We start from the raw sequence: 20,263 nt of genomic DNA on the forward strand, positions 1-20,263 counted from the left end.
GTTTCTCTCATTTCAGGATCCACTTTTCTGCCAAGCTCACGCCTCCCTTCCTCCAACCAGTCTCATCCCAAATAGATAATCCACCCCTAATCACTTCTTCCCTATTGGTCTCTGATCTGCTACATCCGTAACCAAGCCTAGCATTTCCAATAGGGTTACCTAGGCAATCTCAGCCTTACATGGTATTACTGATATGGCATGGCTGGCCTTGCAAGATTCTACCCTGCAAGAGTTGCTTCAGACATCCCTATAATTACCTGGTTCCTCCTGGTTATACGTTGTTTACTTTACACGCTCCAAGACAAATCATTCTACTTCAGCCCGATTCTTCTGCCTAGCTCCCATTACCTACAGGCACTTTCTCATCTCACATACAGACAGTTTGCATAGTAGAGCAAGATGTTTTGCACGCTGTTTTTGTGCTTTCACAGCATCCCACTCTCTCAGCTGCTTGATTACAAGTCTTTGCCCTTGAAGTGTTTTTGCAGGACACTGGGAGTCTCTCCCAAAGGCCTTAGCAGCTTACACAGCCTGGGTCTCCAGAGGGCCCTCACGCTCACAGTGGGTTTCCTCCAACTGTTGACACACACTAGTGTCCAGTGTCACAGCAAGCTATTTGCATTTAAACTACTTGTGTTGAAATACTACACTTGGATCCTATTCTCATGCATCCTGCATCAAGGGTGTATTGTTTAGAAGGAAGGAAGGTGCAACTTCTTATGCACTCAGATCTTCACAGGTGATCAACACCCCAAAAGTTGTGACAAGGCAGGAAACAGATTATCCAGACTTTGGCGTTGCATTATATGTCATCCCTTTAGTGTATAAAACCACATTCTGTTACAGCAGCACCATACACTGTATTTTAAGCTGAAGTTCAAGTATATGAGCTAGAATTACCCGTGGAAATACTACTCTTCTTGCATCCCCCAAGGCAAACAGCTGCAGCATCTGCTGATCTACAACTCTGTAAGACGTTTTAACAAGAAAAAAAAAAAACCAAAAAAATCCAACTACCTTCTGTTATGGTCTTTAGACAACACAGAACATAGCTTACAAGTAATATCATTGATTTTTTTTTTGATGGGAATCAAGAGGCAATCTTGTGTTTCCAAGAACACAATCACTCAGAGAAGTCCTTCTACGTCATTTTTTCCAAACTAACACATTTAAAGCCTATCATCACACAACAATAACAATTTACATTAGTATCTTTCACAACCAGAAGACACTAGGGACGTTACAGGGTAGACTGCTGGCATGAATCAATGCCCCAACCGAGTTATGCTATTAGACACAGACTCGCATCAACTCTACTAGATAAAAGAGCAGATGTACTGGGGTGAAAGAGGCATCACCTCCAGAGGGATTTAAGCATCTGTGTTTCCAAAAAGCCAAGCAAAGTGCAGAACACCTCAATTGTATGCTACTACTACAAACATTTAAGCTAACATTAGGACTGTTTTGCCATTGTAAATGGCAAAACATCGCAACATAGATGAGTCTTTAGTCATCAGTGCAGAAAACAGAGACAGACAAACATTTGTTTGGTGTGCATGTACTCACATCCAGAGAAAAACCAGCCAAGATGACACCTTCACTTAACTGAGAAGAAAGAAACAGTAGGATACACAACATGATCTTAAGCAGGCAGCTTGGTTTCTGCAGTCTCTTTTCACTGACATGCCTTAATGACACATACAGAGCCAAGAAATTAAGATACCACATCACACCTTGCAGAAGCTTTCCGGTAGTAACCAGGGCTGCAATACCTGTCTGAACTTGCCCTTGTAACTAAGGAAAGCAACAGGAAGCTCATTCCTTCAGTAGTGACATTACATGCTCAGCCCCAGAACTTTAAGCCTAGCTACCTATAGACAAGACTACTAAAGCTAATGCAAGGTATATGCCTTAGCTAGCAAGAAGCCATGAACAAAATCAAACTTGAACACAAAACCTTGGGCATAGCAAGAATAGAGGACACAGGTAAAAGAACAGCTGAAGTCAGCATACAAGACCAGCATGAAAAATCTTGAAGCCACTCACCAAATTTTCAGGTTCTCCTTCAAAGGAACAAAACACAGTCAATAAAACTCAAAGAGCTGTAACTTTCAAAGTAACAGACTGAATAGCATGAAGAACCCACCACCAAATCCTTTGAAATGAACCCTCCTTCCTGTTTGCTTCCCCCTGAAGCTAACTGATATTTGTACTCACTGCTCATTTAGCAGGTTGCAATTAAATAAGAAGCCATACAAATGGCTCCCATCAGCACCACCTCATCATAAGCACCTGCACTGTTGTGGGTCTTCACAGATACCAGACCCCACACAGGTTTAAAGAGGGCAACTCAATCTGCAAGGTCAGCTCACCGTTGCTCAACTGCAGCAGAACACGCTCCGTAAGGACACTTAATGCCTTGTCCTGCTGCAGGTGGTCTCAATAGCTGAAGCTAAATACCCACAAATCACTTGTTAATTACAAAACCCGTTGACTGCAATTAATTGCCTGGCTTCTATGAATTTATAAAAATGAACCATTTTTGAAGCCGGTAGTAAAGTCTAATACACAAAAACATTGGGCAGTAATAGGATGCAGCGATACTGTTCTGAACGCAGCAACTGGGTTTTCACCTCAGCTTTCCCTGGCAAAATTTGTGAATAGTTGGATGGGGGCAACCGCTGCAGTGAGAGGCGGAAGGTGATGTGTATGCCAAAAACGGGAGCTGCTTCTGCAGGAGAAAGCACCAAAAGAGAGAACTTCAATAAGAAAGGACAACAAGTCTCTGTTTTCTGAAATGCATGTGTCTGATGGAAATGAACTTGGGAGACACGCGTGAGCAGCTGATGGCTGAGACCGGAGACAAGCAGGGCGCTCGATGGCTTACGGGGAAGGCTACGTGCCCCCCAAGCAGCCACATTCATCATTTTGTTTCCACTTTGCCATTTTCCAGCTCGGCACAAGGCTCCTTGGAGGCTCCCTCGGAGCAGCTCGAGATGTTTCAGGCGAAAAGGCACCACGAGCCTAACTCTCTTCACCGGGACCCATCTTGCGCTTCCCAGCCCGGGTCCTCCTCCAGCCCCGCGGTGCCGGGGAGAGGGGCGGCAGGCCCCAGGGCGGCCTGCCCGTCGGAGGGCACCCCGGGGGACAGGGCCTTGGGGCCGCCACGCCTTCGCTGCCGTCCGCGGCAGGGGCCCGGCCCGGCCCAGCCGCGGAGCCGCGCACAGCGATGGCGCCGCTGGGCCCCGCCGGGCCAGCAACGTTTCCATGGCGACAGGCGCTCCGCGAGCAGCATGATCATAGAGGAGCCGGCCTCTCCTGGCTAGAAAGGCCCCCGGGAAGCCCTTCCCCGCTGCGGCTCCTGGTCGCTGAGGGGCGGGGCTAATGCAAACGAGGCGGCCGAGGAAGCCGGCGCGGCTTTCCGCCGCTTCCCGGCGAGGTGACCTCACACGAGATGGCGGCCGGGGCGGCTTCACTTGCCAGGACGCAAGATGGCATCAGGCCGGAGTCGGGAGGCCGCGAGGTGCGCATGCGCGGCCGTGCGGTACGGCGGCGGAACGGCGGGGACGGCGCCGGTAGCGGACGCAGGTAGGAGGCGCTGAGGGGGTGGCTGTGGGGAGGGGTGCGGTGTCTCCCCCACCCCAGTGCCGGCCTGGACAACGGGGCTGTCCGGGCGGGGTGGGGGAGACACCCCTTCCTCACGGCATGGGGCAGTCCAAGTGGGGTGAGGATTCCCCCCTCCCTCCGGCAGTGGGGCGACTCGTGCGGGGTGGGGTGGGGGGTTCCCCCCCCCCCCCTCCCCGCATTGGTAGAGCCCTGGGGTGTGCCTGCCCCCGTTACTCTGGACGGTCTCACCTGGGCCCGGGGGGTGCCTTCCCTCCCTGCTGTCAGTGCCCGTGGGCAGGGGCCTCAGTGCTTCTGTGCCCCGCGGTGGTCGGGGTCTCGCTGCCAACCCCTCGCAGGGTCTCGGGGGCAGATGGTGGCCCTGGCATTGCCATACCTTACCTGGAGGCGTGGAGCAAGCCTCTGGCCATCGTGTCCTTGTCACACCTTCCCCTCACCTGACAGCACAACCCCAAATGGGCCCTCTGCCGCCATGGAGCCTGAATGGGAGCCCACCACGCAACGATGGGCTTGCCCCTGCCTGAGCGAGGGCTGCTAGGCCTCCCCTCAGCACGGGGCATCCTTGCAGATGGGGGCTGGATGGCAGCTCACCGGTGCTGGGGCTCGTCCTCTCGGTGGCCACAGAAATGGCGTCCCCGTCTCTGGCCTTGCTTCGCAGGCGTTGCCTGGCTCCCTGCGTTCCTTTCTCTCACAGGGGACATCAGTGACTTCAGTTAGCGACCTAGTGCCATGGTCTGCAGGCCTATATGCCGTGGAGATCTCTGGTGGCCGCGGCGGCTGGGCTTCCATCAGCCCTGCAGTTAGTGGTGTGTGGCTGGTGGCCGAAGACGGGGCATTAGGGGGGTGACTGCGGCTTCGAGAGGTTCGTGCAGGTGAAAAGTCTCCCTGGCGAGAAGATGGAGATGGAGTGGCGGAAACTCCCAGCTGCTGCCGCTTCGGCAGAGTGGTGAAAAGTGCTTCTCACCTTCTGCTTCCTGTTGAGCCTGAACAAGAACAGGGGCTACCCGTGTAGTAATCCCCTCTTCTAGCTTTTATGATTCCACTCTTGGGAGCTGTTTTCAGTAAGAGTTTCGTATTTACTTCCAGATCTGTAATTTGAGGCCAGAGTTACCTGGTACTGGTCCCCATACCAGTGCTGTGTAAGTCCACTACAGGATCGTCATTTAACGCTGATGGTGACGTCAAGGGAAACCAGTTCTCAATCTGTCTAATAGTTTTCCTGACACTGTAAAACAATGAGTTGTTTAGAAAAGGGATGCAGCATGCTGTTAAGTTAAATGTCTTACCAGATTCCAAGACTATGAGATCTACCCAGTTACCTCTATTAAAGAACCTTGTAATCTCATTAGGGAATGAGATCTGGTTTAATGAGATTGCCCTGCTGGAACACAGCTCCACAGAAACTACCAGCTGGTTCAAGATGTTAATTGTCATCTGTGTGGCGGTTCTGTTTATGCGTATGAACTCTGCAGGAGTGACGGGAGCACCTGATTGCCTGTAACAAAAAGGGTGTTACCAAACTGCTTGTGATACAGAGGCATCTGCGATTGTTGAATTGGTAAACAGTACTGGGGAACGCCCTCATAGCCTCTTCCAAGTGGCACCTTCCCTTGCCTGACGCAGATGGTATCAGGTTTTCAAAGGCTTCATTGCTTTACCATTTGGATAGCGGGCTGCTGGGAGTCTGCTGTCGGGGAGTTTGTTAATGTTTCACGTGGAACTGTGTTTGGCGTTTCCTCAAGACTCTCTGTTAGCAAGCGGATTATCTGAGGAAATGTGGCGTAAGGATTTCAGAAGTGGTATGGTAGAGAAACTGAGAGTCTTGAAGATATATCTACCTCTAAGAGGGTGCATGGGATCAAAGTTTGGTCAGAGGAGCCTAAATTTTGTGAAGTGTGTGTCTAGATAGGAGCTTTGCTGGAATAGGAATGGGATTTTGAGACTCTTTTTGGTTCAAGTGGAGGCTCTGTCAGTTTCATTCAGTGAAATAGCTCCATGGAGGGATTTCCATTCTTGCTGAACAGAGTCCTGCCAGAATCTGAGTAGCTCCATGGGGTGAGGACCCACAGAGGTGTTTGTGCTTTGGAGGCCTCCTGGGGTACCACGTGCAGGGTGGGAAAGAATGTGCAGAACCTGCTCCATGCTTACAAAATGGACTTCATAGAATGGTTTGTGTTGGAAGGGACCTTATAGATCACATAGTTCCAACCCCCCTGCCATGGGCAGGGACACCTTCCACTAGACCAGGTTGCTCAAAGCCCCATCCAGCCTGGCCTTGAACACTGCCAGAGAGGGGGCATCCATAGCTTCTCTGAGCATCCTGTTCCAGTGCCTCACAATCCTCATAGTAAAGAATTTCTCCCTTGTGTCTAATCTAAATCTACCCTCTTTCAGTTTAAAGCCATTACCCCTTGTCCTATCACTACAGGCCCTTGTATTAAGTCCCTCTCCAGCCTTCGTGCAGGCCCCCTTCAGGTACTGGAAGGCAGCAATAAGGTCTCCTCAGGCCTTCTCTTCTCCAGGCTGAACCACCCCAACTCTCCCAGGCTTTCCTCCTAGGAGAGGTGTTCCATCCATTGAATCTTTTTTGTGGCCTTCTCTGGCCCCGCTCCAACAGGTCCATGTATTTCCTGTGCTGGGGGCTCCAGAGCTGGATGCAGGACTCCCAGGTGGGGTCTCACAAGAGCGGAGTAGAGGGGCAGAATCCCCTCCCTGGCCCTGCTGGCCACGCTTCTCTTGATGCCGCCCAGGATGCGGTTGGCGTTCTGGGCTGTGAGTGTACAGTGCCGGGTCGTGTTGAGTTTCTCATCCACCAGCACCCCCAAGTCTTTCTCCTCAAGGCTGCTCTCAATCCATTCTCTGCCCAGCCTGTATTTGTGCTTGGAATTGCCCTGACCCATGTGCAGGACCTTGCACTTGGCCTTGTTGAACTTCATGAGGTTCACACAGGCCCACCTCTGAAGCCTGTCCAGGTCCCTCTGGATGGCATCCCTTCTCTCCAGCAAGTCGGCTGCACCACACTACTTGGTGTCATTTGCAGACTTGCGGAGGGTGCACTCAATCCCTCTTGTCGCTGACAGGTAAGCCTGACCAGGTGAAGACTTGCCTGACTGTCTCCTCTGGCTGAGAATGTCACTTATGGGGTCTGGGAGGAACTGATGTGCTGTGGTGGCACAGGTTACTGGGCAGGAGCTCTTTTGCGGGCGCAGCTCCAGCCTGGCTTCACTGTGGATGGGGCTGGGCCTCCAGTAGCCCAGTCCTGTTTGGCCGTGAGGAATGTCTAGAAAGAGGGTCCCCTCTTGGGTGGCTTATCTGGCCGGTGGATGTATTGTGTAGCAGATGCAGAGACACAGAGCTGGTGTATCTGGCCCTCTGCTTTAGCTAGTAAGCCACCCAAAATCCAGAATATGCAGCAGAGGCAGCATGGCGATGGCTGGAGCAAGCGCAGACGTATCCTGAAGTATTATTTGGGTTATTCCAGCCTGCATTACCCATATAGTGGAGGAAAACTGGGAGAGTCATCCTGTTACTGTGGTCAGGTCTGCAGATGGCTATTTTGGGTTCCTGAGTAGCATCTTCAGCATGTAGGAATCATCTGGCCCTGCTGAAAAGACTGGGTTAGGCCAAGATTCATGTACATGGCTCTGCTGCCAACTCAGTACAACCGGCTTCCGCTGTGGAAGGCTGGACCTCAGTCTTGTTGTAAGGCCACGGGGTTGCTGAATCGCCATGGGACACAATGACTTGGGAATCCAGCTGTGAGCTGGCTGGGAAATTAGAGCAGATGGGCGAGCCGCAAACTGTGCTGTGTTTCCAGCCGCCGTACGCCAGCACTCTCAAACAAAAGCAATCCTTTCCTGGTAGCCAGCATTCAAACATCCTTCTCAAAAAGATAAGATCTGCAAACGTCACTGGCAGGAGCAACGCCAGATGTCAGATGCGGAGGTGGAAGTTTCTGAAATAAAGGCTAGTTGCTTTCTAATTTACGAGCTTGTTGCTTTACGACTGTGCGTTAGAATATCAGCGTGAATGAATGATAGCTATTCCCTCCTGCAGCTCCTCTTCCCATTACTACTTGAAGCCTAATGTTGAAAAGTTCTGACATACTCCATAAGTAATTCTCCATTCCAAGGAAAAGGTTATGAAAATACCAGTGTGGCAAGCTTAAATAGCACAGTGCTTTGGATGTAGAAGCAAAATGTACTTCTTACGGACAGCTATGACTTGTTTCTTTTCATCTGCACGTTTGCAGATGTGTAGGGAAAATAAAAAAGTTAAAAATGACCGAACAACTATGCCAGCAAAGTGAAATCACTTACAAACGTCAGCTGGCTGGAGGGGTTGCCCGTCTCTGAGGAAGTGACAAAGGAGAAAATGTGGAACTTCACCTTCTTTAATCAGCACTGTAGCATACAAATGACAAAATGAGGTGTCTCTGGAAACTTCAGCAGCTGTGGTTTGTGCAACGTGTGCTTAGTGAAGCGTCATTTGGATGGGTACGCGTGTGAAGTGCAGTGCTAAGGACCAAGCCCAGAGCAGGCTTTGCTTTCAAACAGGCGCTGGGTAGCAAAGTCAAGGCTGGGTCAGGAAGAGCCCTAGCAGGTCAGACCGTTGGTCTGTCTCGCTGCGTATCTGCAGCAGGAGATGCCGTTGAGGGGGAGAGCACGTGAGCCTGGCTGCTGTTTGTGGGCCTTTCTGCTCCTCCATCCCCAGCATGCGTAGCCCTCCGGATTTCCCTGCCTCTTCCCTCTAGTAGCTCCGTGTGTACAGCTGTTTTCCATGAACTCGTCTAATCCTTTAAACCTGCCACCCATCTCTGCAGCCTCCTTTAGCAGCAATTTTGTCAGATGTTTGCTGCCTGCCTGGTGAAGACGTATTTTCATATGCTTTAAACCGATTTCCTGCTAGTTACAGTGAGTGCTTCCAGTTCTTGTGTCCTGGGCATACAGCAGTTCCACCTTCACCTTATCCACTGCTTGTGGGACTCTGTAAACCTTGATTGTGTCCCCCTTCAGCCTTTTGTCTCTGCCTGAAGAGTCCCTGCTGTTTAGTCTTTCCTCAGCAGGCAGCTGCCTCAGTCCCCTGCTCACTTTAGCTGTCCTTCCTTGATCTCCCTCATTTCTATCTCAGGAATTTTGTAGTGAGGTTGGATGTGCACACGGTGGTCAAGGTCTGGATTCACTTAGGTTTCATATGGTGCAAAATGGTGCCGTCCGCTTGCTCTCCATCCCATTCATGAGGGTGTCTGGCACTCCGATGGCTTCATCTGCCCTTGAGCCAGTCCTCTGCAGAAGGCTCTTGGGGAGAGACGTAGGACTCATCGGTGGGTCAGTTGACTTAGCTCTCCATTCTTCTTAACCTTTATCTTTACACATCACAAATTCTTGATTCCTTTTCAACTCATGACCATACAAAATACAATTTCCCCCTGAAGCTTGTCTGTCTTTAATTACACCTATAAAAGTTCATTGTCTGAATTCCCCTCCAAGCAGCGTCTTCCATTTATCTGGCCATGGGTTTTGGCATGGCGGGGATGCAGGATGGTGGCTCCGCTCCATGAGGGCTCTGCAGTTGGATCCTGTTGAGGTCTAGCGCTTTGGCTGGGAGTGGAGCTGATGTGCAGTTTCAATCTAGTGATGTAATTGATTGGAACAAATGCTGTTCCTGCTCTTTCTGAGCTAGTTTTGAGGAATTCCTTGGGCTAGGCAGAGCAGAGGTTATTTTTGGTTTTCTAATCTTGCCTAGAAGTGGTCAGACTCATGGCTTCTGGGAAATGCTGAATGGGACTGGTGTTTCATCAGATTTCATACCCAGCTGTTTATTCTTCTGCTTGATCTTCTGCTTGGACTTGCTGCAGCTGATGTTGCAAGCCCAGGAAGGCTGGCTTGGTGCGTAGTTTCCCGTTTTTTGATGCACTCATTCTTATCCTGCGTCGTGAAGTCCCCATGACATGTCTGAGTTGGGGGAGTGTGGAGCCTGGAGGGCTGAGACAGAAGTGACTTCCAGCCCTTTATCTTGCTTTTGACAGTGTTGACATAGCGACCTTGTTGTCACCTATCGTGTATGCTGTGAACAGGGCTCCTTATGATGGCACGGGCTGGAGAAGCTGACTTACACTGAGTTAAGAACCCTTAACATCTCACCAGATACACAAGTGCCTCTGAAGCTGTGCCTTGTGTTTTGCCTTTGGTCTGTAGCAACTTGAGTGCGAGAGGGGGCTCAGTTGAAAAGCATGAGAGTACCTCGTGGGAGGACGATGGTCCCACCTCCCTGTCCACACTGCTGTGAGGAGTCCTCCCCTCACACCTCAGCCCCTTGTGAGTGTACAGTGACTTGCTCTGGTATTAGGCTGCCATTTCCACTTGTTTTGTTTGTTTATATATTGCTGCCCAGGCAAAGCATCTTTCAGACACTGATCCTAAAATTCAGGCCACTCCAAGGCGAGCTAGGCAGCTGCTAAGCGACTCTCTGTCGCAGGATGGCAGCGTGTCTGCTGCGTGCCATCACGTTCTGGTCATGTCTCTTCATGCCACAAAGCAGCAAGGCTGCTTGCTGTAAATCACTCGTGTCTGAGCCAGCCCAGGTGCAGTCAGCTGTGGCTGCTGGGGGAAAGCAGTGTGGACATGTGAGATTACATCACAGCTGTTGCAGTTTTTATTTGGCTAAAAATTTACGCCGGTACTTAAAAATGTCAGTGACTAGGAGTATTTTCTGAAGGCTGCTTTGTTGTTTGGAGCTACCTAGCTTGGTTCCCCCTGTGACCTTGCCTTTAAAGAGCTGGAAGGAGCTAATCGGCTACTTGCTGGGTAACAAAGAACATCACAGGGTAAAGGACGGGGCCACCTGCTCACGAGGAGACAGTTGTACCCCCAGGAGCCTGCAGCCTGGCCTTGGCTTAATGAAACAGCTTTAGTGCAGCAGACAGCTTTTAGTCTCTTAAATCCCCCTCCAATCCACTTTTGAACAGCTCCTCAAAGCAGTATGAATTCTGATCTCTGCTGGCAAAGATTGACCAATTAATTTGATTCAGCTTTTAGTTCATTTAAGAAATTGAATCTGGTTTATTTTATTATTTGTTTTCTCTCATGCAGGAGCAACGATGGATTGGCCCCAACAAAGATGTGGCAGGTGTTGGGAGAAGGCATCCCATCTGAAATGGAGGTGATCGAGGGAGCTGAACGCTGACTGCACCAACATGGGGTTGCGACCGTTGGCTTGTCTCTCTCATTTGCCCACTGCGGTGATCTACGGGTCCCTGTCGCTGTTTGTTTCCATTTTGCACAACGTATTCCTCCTGTACTACGTGGACACCTTTGTCTCTGTTTACAAGATTGATAAACTGTCCTTTTGGATAGGAGAGGTTAGTCTTTTCCATAGGCTTCTGCCTTCTTAAGTAAGAAATTCTGAAACTGTAACTACTCCCTGCTAGAAGTGTGAAGAGCATTAGTTGTAACAGCAGTGTTCCCCTTTGGAGAGGGAGCAAGGGAGCATTCCGAGTGCTAACTTGGGATTTCCAGTTTTCCCCGCTTGCATGAACAGAGAACAGGCTGGGATAGAAACCCAGAGACTTTGTTCTTAAGACCACCTTTCCTCTGGGGATGTTGGGGTGTTTCACAGGCGGGGAAAACCACTGGCCCTGCCCTGTTAATCTGGCAGTTGCCCCAGACAGGGGAATCGTACGGCGGTGATGGGGCAGGGAAGGTGCGCTGGGACGGTTCCTGTGTTGTTCACAGTGCCAGCTCAGCGCTGCTTGCTTCCGTAACAGAACTGAGGCTTTGTGGGAGCTGTCCTGTGGCTTGTTTCATTGCCCTGTTTTCTTTCCTAGACAGTGTTTCTGATCTGGAACAGCCTCAATGACCCTCTGTTTGGCTGGCTGAGCGACCGGGTGTTCCTTAGCACACAGCAGTAAGTCAAGTTCTACTTCCAGCAGAGGCTGGGAAGTGGGGGAGATGATGTGAGATTGGCAGCTTTAAAACGATGGCGTGGGAATGGTTACTGGGGCACGTAACTCTTAAATGGCTTTTCCTGGTGTCTTAGAAGTTTCGTGCTCTTTGCATGTTATTTCGGTACCTGGCTGTATAGAGGAAGTCGCACATCTACTGAGTAGATGTGACCCTAGCCCTTAACAGTCACAGGAGTCCTACAGAACCTAAAATATGGGTGTCTAAAACCTCAAGCCTCTTAATGGGGTGTTGGAGAGTGTCCCTGTGTGGTTTGGGAGACAAAAGGTGGGGAAAGGGCAATTGTTTCCACCTGGAATGCCTCAGACCAGTTGTTCCCAAACTCCCTGGATCACTGATCACTGTTGGCTATTTGCATTTCTCATGTATTTGTGTCAAGCTTTTAATGAAAATCGTGATGTGGCTTCCTGTACCTAGCAAAAACTTAAGTGGTCATTGAAATAATTTACATTGTGCAAAGCAGACAGTGCATCACTAGCAGGGAGAGACTTGCTCTGGAGAAAAAACATCCTTTCCTTCATGCTTTTTGGCCTTCTTAACCCTTGTTTTTGGTGTATGTATGAGCAAAAGCTGTATTTGTGTCTATGCCATTTACACAGCTTCCTTGGAGAGGGAGAATACATCATGGTCATGCAGGGTTTTGTCCAGGTGTCCTGAAGTTTTTGTCTTCTCTTGCAGGCCAGGAGCAGAGATTTCTTCCCCAGAAGTAGTTCTGAAGAGGCTCAGAGCCCTAAGCCACAATGGCCCCCTCTTTGCCATCTCTTTCCTGGCTTTCTGGGTTGCCTGGACTCATCCTGGTTTGCAGTTCCTTCTTTGCCTTTGCATGTACGACAGCTTTCTCACCATGGTCGACCTCCATCACAACGCCTTGCTCGCAGACCTGGCTGTGTCAGCAAAAGACAGGACCAGCCTCAACTTCTACTGCTCCCTCTTCAGTGCCATAGGTTCCCTCTCTGTCTTCATGTCCTACGCAGTCTGGAACAAAGAGGACTTCTTTTCCTTTCGCATATTTTGCATTGTGCTGGCCCTCTGCTCCATCGCTGGTTTTACACTGTCCACGCAGCTGCTCCGCCAGCGGTTTGAGGCTGATGGGAAAGTGAAATGGGACCAAGAATCAACCCTAAAAGAGTAGGTGTCACCAGTTCTGTGGCAGGGACAAAGGCCTGGCATAGATCTGTAGAGTCCTTTTATGCACTACAGCAAACTAAATTTGTGGGAGATCCATGATGAGGCAAATCTTTGTTTAACCATCTATGGTTCTTGTTTGTTGATACAGTTTTCAGAATCACCTCTGTCACGCTGGCTCCTAAGGCCCTCTGAAAATAGGACCAAACTATCTCGTGACATCCCTGGCCCAAACTGGAGGCAGAGCCCTGACCTGCTGTATGGCCATCCAGTGTTTGGAACACGAAATGAATTAATATCTAGAGCACCCAGTGAGGCCTGTGAGTGGCAAAATGTCAGCAGCAGCATATCGTGAAAGCATTCCTGCTCGAGCACGAGACCACCTTGGTGCCCCTTCCTGTGGAGTTGGACAAGCGAATGTCTCTTACCCTTTTGCTCGCTTTAGCTACCTGGTAGTGGCTGGGCTGTTGGTGGGCCACGATGCAGCTGGTTTTCTCTGTTCAACTCCTTTGCTTTTCCTTGGGATGCCTCACTTGTCGTCTCTTGTTACAAGCTGCCAGCTTTGTGCTGTACTAACACAGCAGATCTGGCGAGATCTGCCAGGTGAGCTGACTGCAGGGATCTGAAGAGGAGCATATGCATAGAGGAGTGGCTAATAAGAGGAGAATGCTTTTATGGACAGAAATCTGAATTTTGGGTTCAGAAGACAAATGTTTTTTGGGAGGCCTATTGCCTGTGGTTCTTGCTAGCAATAAGCAAACATTGTGTAGACTGTACTGTTTTGATCTGGTCCAGGGAGAGGAAAGGTTGGGATTGGAGCTGAGGAGAGACACGTCTGCATCTACACAGAGAGAGCTGGGGGCTCTCCCCTGCTTGGTGTGAGGGATTAATTGTTGCTTTTTTTTGTCCTCTGCCTTTAGGCTGTACATTGAGAAACTCTCCGTCCCCCAGGAGAAGAGGATCACCCTGGCAGAGTATCTCCAGCAGCTCTCCCGGCACCGCAACTTCCTCTGGTTTGTCTGCATGAATCTCATCCAGGTAGGCACAGCAGCGGTGCGTTGTGATTCAGAGGATGAGTGCTGGCTCTGGCTGTTTGGGATGCTGATTCAGCAGTATGTGAGTTCCCCAGGAAGGGCAGAGGTATTTCCAGCACCCACTTGCTCTTGGAGCCTCCTGCACACACTGGCTGATTCAGCAGCTGATAGCCACTCTACTTGCTTGTGACCCGAGGATGCTTCCTGAGCAAGCTGTGGGGGGCTCCTTCCTCTCTCCGCAGCGTAGGCTGGATTCTGGGGGCTGGCTGAGCTCTCTGCAGCCCATCTGGGGTGCAGAAGCACAAGGCCTGGCTCGTGGTGGGGGCGAGTTCAGGAGTGCAGTTTGCTGGCGTGGCTGTCAGCGTAGTCTGCCGCTTTCCTGCGGCTCACGTCGCTGTTCTCACTGTCCAGCTGGATCCACCTCCCAGCTGGCTTTTGCCTTTGCTGTTCTTCATCCTCTTCAGTGATTGCTACCAAATGCCGGCAGCCTGCCCAGCTTTGTGTGCTGCAATCGCAGCTCCTGTCTGCCTGGGGATCCCTCGGTTCCCCTCAGGCAAGTGCTTTATGCTGTTCTGCGTCTTTCTGTTTGAGCCTCGCTGCTGCCTTATCTTTGTCCTCCTGACAGCTGCCTCCTCCAGACCCTTGTGGTCCCTGCTGCCAGCTCCTTGCCCGGCCCCAGCAGCGCTGTGTGCGGAGTGGGTGCCCTGCGAGCAGTGCCTTGGCAGCTGGGCAGCGGTGCTGACCCCAGGCATGCAGCGGGCACGGCTGGTGCTGTTGCAGCTTTGCAGTCTCAAAGCCTGCAGCGTTGTGAACTCCACAGCCAAGCTCTTGCTCTGCTGAAGTACTCCAGGCCCATCCTGCATGGTCCCTCGGCACAGGGCTCCTAGGGTAACAGAGCCCAGAGGGCTGTTAGCTTTTTCTGTTCTCTCTTACGGCTGTTCCTGCTGACCAGCTCATCCGCATGCTGCTTTCACAGGTTTTTCACTGCCACTTTAACAGCAACTTCTTCCCTCTGTTCCTGGAGCACCTGCTGTCAGACCAGATCTCTGTCTCCACTGGATCCTTCCTGCTTGGTGAGTCTTGGGTGGGACTGGAGGGAGCAGCCGGGTGAGGACCTGGCCCGAGTCTGGACTCACTGTTCCCAAACTCCATCTGGGGAGAGGTGCGCTCACAGACCGGTCTCTGGGCTGTAAGATTCACATGTGCACACACCCCACATGCTTCTCTGGGACCTCCAAGTCGTCCTTCCTGGGCACACAAGAAGTAACTTGGAATCTTTTCTCCTGGGGACAAGCCCCACGTGCTGGGCCTATACACCAGGGAGGTATTGCTCTGAGCATTAGTGGCTGTGGATCATGTCCCCAGGGTGCAGCAGGGAACACAGCCCTGAATTTAATTCCTTTGTGGTGCACGGACCATTTCCAGGCTGCCACAGATGTGTGGGCACTGGTCCCAGAGTTACCCTGGGAGGGGTCCGTGTGGGCCAGGTCTGGTCACGCTGTCCTCCACCTCGCATTTCTGCTCCAGGGCTGAGTCCCAGTCCCTGTGTGACACTGGGTGAGTCTTCTCTTCCTTCCTGCCCATGGGGTTGATGGAAGAAGGCCTCCTCCTGTGGGAAGAGTGCGAGCTGCGCCACAAAGCCACTGAGTAAATCTGCTGCAGTCGTCTGCGTGTGTGGGGGGCTGTTCTGTACTGTGTGTCCTGCAGCCCTGCGGGCCACAGCCAGCCTCCTCCCCTCACTCAGTGTCGGTCCTGGGGGCATGGTGGATACTGAAACTCCCTCAAGCTATTTGTGCCTTTGTCTCTGCTCAGGTGTTTCCTACATTGCCCCCCATCTCAACAACCTCTACTTCCTGTCCCTCTGCCGCCGCTGTGGGGTTTACGCTGTGGTGCGAGGACTCTTCTTCCTGAAGCTGGCTCTCAGCGTTGTCATGCTCCTGGCAGGACCTGATCAGGTGTACCTGCTCTGCATCTTCATTGCCAGGTAGGCAGGCAGCGCTCGCTGCCCCTGCTCTCTGCCACCTGGGAGGGGGAAACGACTTGTCTCTGTTTTACGGAGAGGAGTGGGGGGTGGGGAGCAGTGGCCAGGGTCACACAGAAGCTGTGTGGCTCCCGGCTCTGACTGCACCCGAGCTTGGGACGGGTCACTGCAGAACCCCGGCTGTGCCTGCAGCAGGGTGAGGGAGGCAGCGATGGTCAGGAGGACAGAGACCCGGCAGGGCCGGTGGCAGCCTGCGGCAGCCTTCAGCTGCTGAGCTGAGCTCCTGTCTTCCTCTGCAGCAGCCTTCAGCTGCTGAACTGAGCTCCTCTTCCTCCGCAGCCTGCCTGCAGCCATAGCCCTCAGCATGTGCTGCAGCTGCCTGTTGGCCACTGGCCCAGTGTGTTCTGTCCCCAGGCCTGTCTGTGTGGCAGGTCAGGATCGATCCAAGGCATCGCTGCAGGGTGCACCAGGCTTATTGCTAGCAGTGTTCCCCTCCTGTAGCCTTCTGAAATTCTTATTTTAAGTGTTAGGGAACCTTTCTCATCCCTCTCACCATTTTCTTTGATCTCACACCTACTCCTGTCGTTCTTGGTGCCCCTACTCAGTGCTTTGCCGGTTGTTCTGCAGCAACCGGGTGTTCACAGAAGGAACCTGTAAGTTGCTCAACCTGGTGGTCACCGACTTGGTGGATGAGGATCTAGTCCTGAACCGCAGGAAGCAGGCGGCCTCAGCGCTGCTCTTTGGGATGGTGGCTCTGGTCACCAAGCCGGGCCAGACCTTCGCCCCCCTGATCGGCACCTGGCTGCTCTGCGCATACACAGGTAACGCCACTCCTGGGGAAGGCAGCGGGGCAGGAGAGGGCAGACCTCTGAGCTCAGTGTCCTCTGCTGTGCACTGTGCTCTGGGTGCATGCAGAGGGCTCTCCCAGTTGCGAAGCTGTGCCTGAGCTCTGCGTCTCAAGCCCACGTCACTCAGAGAGAACGGACAAGGGTCCGTCCCCAGTGCCCCCAGTCTCACAAACTCTTCTCTGACACCAGGCTATGACATCTTCCAGCGCAATCCCTTGAGCAACGTGGTGAGTGCCCAGCCGAAGCTGGAGTCTGCCGCAGCCTTGGAGCCAACTCTTCAGCAGGGCTGCTTTTACCTCCTCGTCTTCGTACCCATCGCATGCGCACTGCTGCAGCTCTTCAGCTGGTCTCAGTTTGGCTTGCACGGGAAGCATCTGCAGATGGTGAAGGCTCAGCGCCAAAGCCTGACGCAAGGCCGAGCGCCAGAGGTCAAAATGATCTAGGGGTGTCTGAGCCCCCGGGGTGCTGCTGGTTCCAGGCTGGTGCAGCACTGCAGGCTAAGCCTGCGGGCTGAGAAACCCCCATGTTTACGGTTCGGCTGTGAAATGCTGTAATGCCAATGTTTACTCATTCCAGGAGGTGGTCGCGGGGGAAGGCAGAGAAGTTCAGCATGCGAGGGGCCTGGGGTAGATGTCTTGGCCACAGGAGCAAGAACATTTTATCCTAGCCTGTCCCAGCGAGCAGAGTGCTGCTGGTCCCAGCAGCGAGGTGCTGGGCTGCAGTGTGTGCCAGAGACAGACATGTTCCTGGTGCAGTCCTCTGCTGTGGGCATGGCCCTGGGGAACTGCAGCCACTCTGGCTGGGCAGGAGGAGACCGCGCAGGGAGTCCTTCCTTGCTAGAGCCCCACAGGTTTGGGGAGTGGAGTGGGAAGCTCCTGAGGGACCAAGTGACAAGAGGAGTGATTTCAGGATAGTGGGAGTGGGGATGGGAGGACCCTGAAGGCCTTTCCCAGTAGCTGGTACAACCCCTCTCACGTACAGTGCTGCGGTTCTTGGACCAAATCTGCTCTTAGGCATTTCTTGTTCCCATGACAATATCCTGCACAGCCCGGGTCTGCTGACTCTGCTTGTTTTGTGCTGAGGCTCCCTCCTGGGCAGCCTTGCAGAGAGAGCTGTTGCTGGGCTGGGAAAGGTGCTGGGCTTGAACTGGGCTCCGAGCGCTGCTCTGGACCATCTCACCTGCCATCCCGTGGCCTGTGTTTATCCCTCCTCTCCTCCCAGCCAGCATTGTCACGGGGCTGTGATGTGAGGCCCCTCCCATGCTGGCCAGGGAGCCAACCCTGAAGCAGTGACACAGCGGGGTGGCCTGGCACCTTCCCCTCCCGCAGGGGCAGGGCACAGCCTGCACACACCAGGTCTTGCTTTTGTGCCTTTGATTCCTCTCGGGAGCCTGTCTGACACAGCGCTGCGCAGCCACGGGGTTGAGGTTTTGCCTCTGCGGGGAGAGAAAGGCACTTGGCTCTCCTCCGCTTGGAGTGGGGGCCCGGAGTTTGGTGGCTGCCGAGCCATGGACCCAAGGAGGAGAGCAGGGGCTTTGGTCTCCCTGGCTCTGGCTGGGAGCAGACGGGGCAGGCAGTCACCGAAGGGACACCCGAGGTGCAGGAGCGTTTCCTCAGTCCCTACGAGGTGTCTGGGGGCAGGCAGGTGAGTTGTGCCAGGGCAGAGCTCTGCCCTGTGTGGCTCTGCAGGCAGCGTCTGAAGGCTGCTACCAGCTTAGGGGCGTGCTCTTCTCTCCTCAGTGCCAGGTTCCTTGCGGGGTCTCAGCCCACAGACCTGCTGTCTTGCCTCAGGACACGGCTGCCTTCTGTCTTGGACCAAGACGCTCCTGCTGTGAGGCTTCTGTAGCTCCTGATGGTTCAATCGTAAATTATTGAGAATGATTCTTCATTTCATAAATTAAAGATGATCTTTTCTGTACCGCTTGGTGATTTCTCTAGCAGGTGGATCTAACGTGGCTGGGGCATGCAGTGCTGCAGGGGCACAACTGTGGTTGTACGGGAGCTGAGGGGACTGCTCCTCTCCAGCAAAACTGCTGGGGCCTGGGCCCGATTCCGCAGTGGACAAGGAGGATGGGTGGGCTGGTGCATCACCCACCTTCTGGGCAGGGGTGGGCTGCTTCCCCCTGCTGCTTTGGAAGGCCTCAGCAGCTGGAGGTTCTCTTCCTTCAGCAGCTGCTTCTGGGGACAAAGGTGGGGACAGCTGCTGGCCTGGACACTGTGCCACCTTCTCACATCCCCAGGCCTGCCTCAGGAGCAAAGCTTGCCCTGTTAGTTCTCAGCAGGCACCTGGGCTGGCACCAGCTCTTCTCACAGCAGCAGTGGCATCGCTCCCATTGCCCTCACTCAGCTGGGGCTGCCCTCACTCCCAGCTTCTCTACCCCTCTGCTGCCCTTGGCCCGTCTGCAGTGAGAAACATAATATAGCGTGGTTGCTGAGGAGAGCAGCATTGGACAGCACCAGCGCACACCACAGCTCAAAAGCCAGGCCAGGAAGGCAACCCTGGGCCAGAGATGGTGTCTCTCTACAGAGACTGGCCAGCAACAATTCTGCACAGGCAAGAGAAGAACATAGGTTACATCCTTACAACTGCAGTGGTGGGAAGATGAGGCCAGGAGGCTCGAGGGTTGTATATGAATGACTTTATTTAAGTATGCTGGGCACCACCAGGCAACATGGTTTGGACAGTGTGCGAGAGGACAGTCAGGCAGATCAAACGAAAGACAGCACCTCTCTGTCCGGTCACTGCGGGTTACAGAATGGAGCACTGCTGCGGCTGCCAGGCCAGCGCAGGGCTGGGAGGGGGAGGAGGAGATCACTGGCACTGCCTGGTGGTAACTGAACTGAGCGGGGTTTGCTTCCTCCCCTCTGCACGAAGCAGCAAACCAGCAGGAACGCAACTGATTTTCCAGCAGAAGGCAGCTGAGCATTGACAGCTCTCTTTTACCTGACAGGTTCTTTGCTTAAAAAAAAGTAGTCAACTCTGAGAGCAGTAGGTGACCAAGCAGCCTGGCCTCAGCTGGGAACTGACCTCTCCGAGCCCAGCAGTGAGCCCCGAGAACACGGCTCCCGCAGGAGCAGCACGCTGCTGCTCGCACCCATCGCAGCTGGGGCGGTGCACCCGCTTTCGCCATGCAGCCCTTCAGCTCTCACCCCGTCTGCGCTTGAGAGTGACCCCAAGGTGATGTGTGGCGATGAACAGAAAGGAGGGGAACAGGGAGGAACCGCCACCGAGCAGCTCCAGCTCCACTGTTACTGCCAGCTACTGCAGAAAATTAACAATGGGGAAAAAAAGCACCAAATAACGCGTAAGAAAACCTGTGGGGCTAACAGTGGCACACGCCGACGCAAGGGGGGCTGCAGGCCTGCCCGTGGAAGCAAAGCAGCCACGAGGTGAGCAGATAGGCATACACAGAAGAGCGGGACACAGCCCTTGCCACAGCTCCCTGCTCCCAAACCTGCTGCTCACACCCATGTCCTGGTACAGGCCATTGTCCTCTCATTTAGCGTATCCACAGAGAACAGCGCGAGTCCCTAACGAGCAGTTGCTGGGTGGCGGCGCAGGGCGGGCTGGCTCTTCAGCTAAGCATACGTGCGGTACGCAGTGTCAGCAGCCAACAACGGACAGCTGGGTAACGGGTGTTCAAAGAAGACCCAAAGCATAATTCCCAGGTGCTGTGGTCAGTGTTTGAGA

The 20,263-nt window shown here is 53.0% G+C and overlaps 1 protein-coding gene across 2 annotated transcripts; it reads left to right on the forward strand.

The window, feature by feature from the left end:
- Positions 1-3,405: 3,405 nt before the first annotated feature.
- Positions 3,406-20,186, forward strand: SLC68A1 (solute carrier family 68 member 1). Of its 2 annotated transcripts, XM_075423621.1 has the most exons (9): positions 3,406-3,588; positions 10,716-10,984; positions 11,450-11,529; positions 12,264-12,713; positions 13,631-13,748; positions 14,721-14,817; positions 15,557-15,728; positions 16,353-16,546; positions 16,763-20,186. In XM_075423621.1, exons 2-9 carry the CDS (start codon positions 10,820-10,822, stop codon positions 17,014-17,016), a joined length of 1,530 nt encoding a protein of 509 aa, XP_075279736.1. In that variant the 5' UTR covers positions 3,406-3,588; positions 10,716-10,819; the 3' UTR covers positions 17,017-20,186. The 2 variants fall into 2 exon arrangements, with proteins under 2 accessions (XP_075279736.1, XP_075279737.1); XM_075423622.1 differs by lacking the exon at positions 12,264-12,713.
- The last annotated feature ends 77 nt before the right edge of the window (positions 20,187-20,263 follow it).

The sequence above is a fragment of the Opisthocomus hoazin genome, chromosome 6, assembly GCF_030867145.1.
Source record: "Opisthocomus hoazin isolate bOpiHoa1 chromosome 6, bOpiHoa1.hap1, whole genome shotgun sequence".
NCBI classification, from domain to species: Eukaryota; Metazoa; Chordata; class Aves; order Opisthocomiformes; family Opisthocomidae; genus Opisthocomus; species Opisthocomus hoazin.

Bases quoted from the DNA above. Each gene is read 5' to 3' on its own strand.
- SLC68A1 (XM_075423621.1), top strand. From the start codon at position 10,820: ATGGGGTTGCGACCGTTGGCTTGTCTCTCTCATTTGCCCACTGCGGTG. The intron at 10,985-11,449 runs GTTAGTCTTTTC...TTTCTTTCCTAG, and splicing joins TGTCCTTTTGGATAGGAGAG to ACAGTGTTTCTGATCTGGAA. The intron at 13,749-14,720 runs GTAGGCACAGCA...CTGCTTTCACAG, and splicing joins TCTGCATGAATCTCATCCAG to GTTTTTCACTGCCACTTTAA.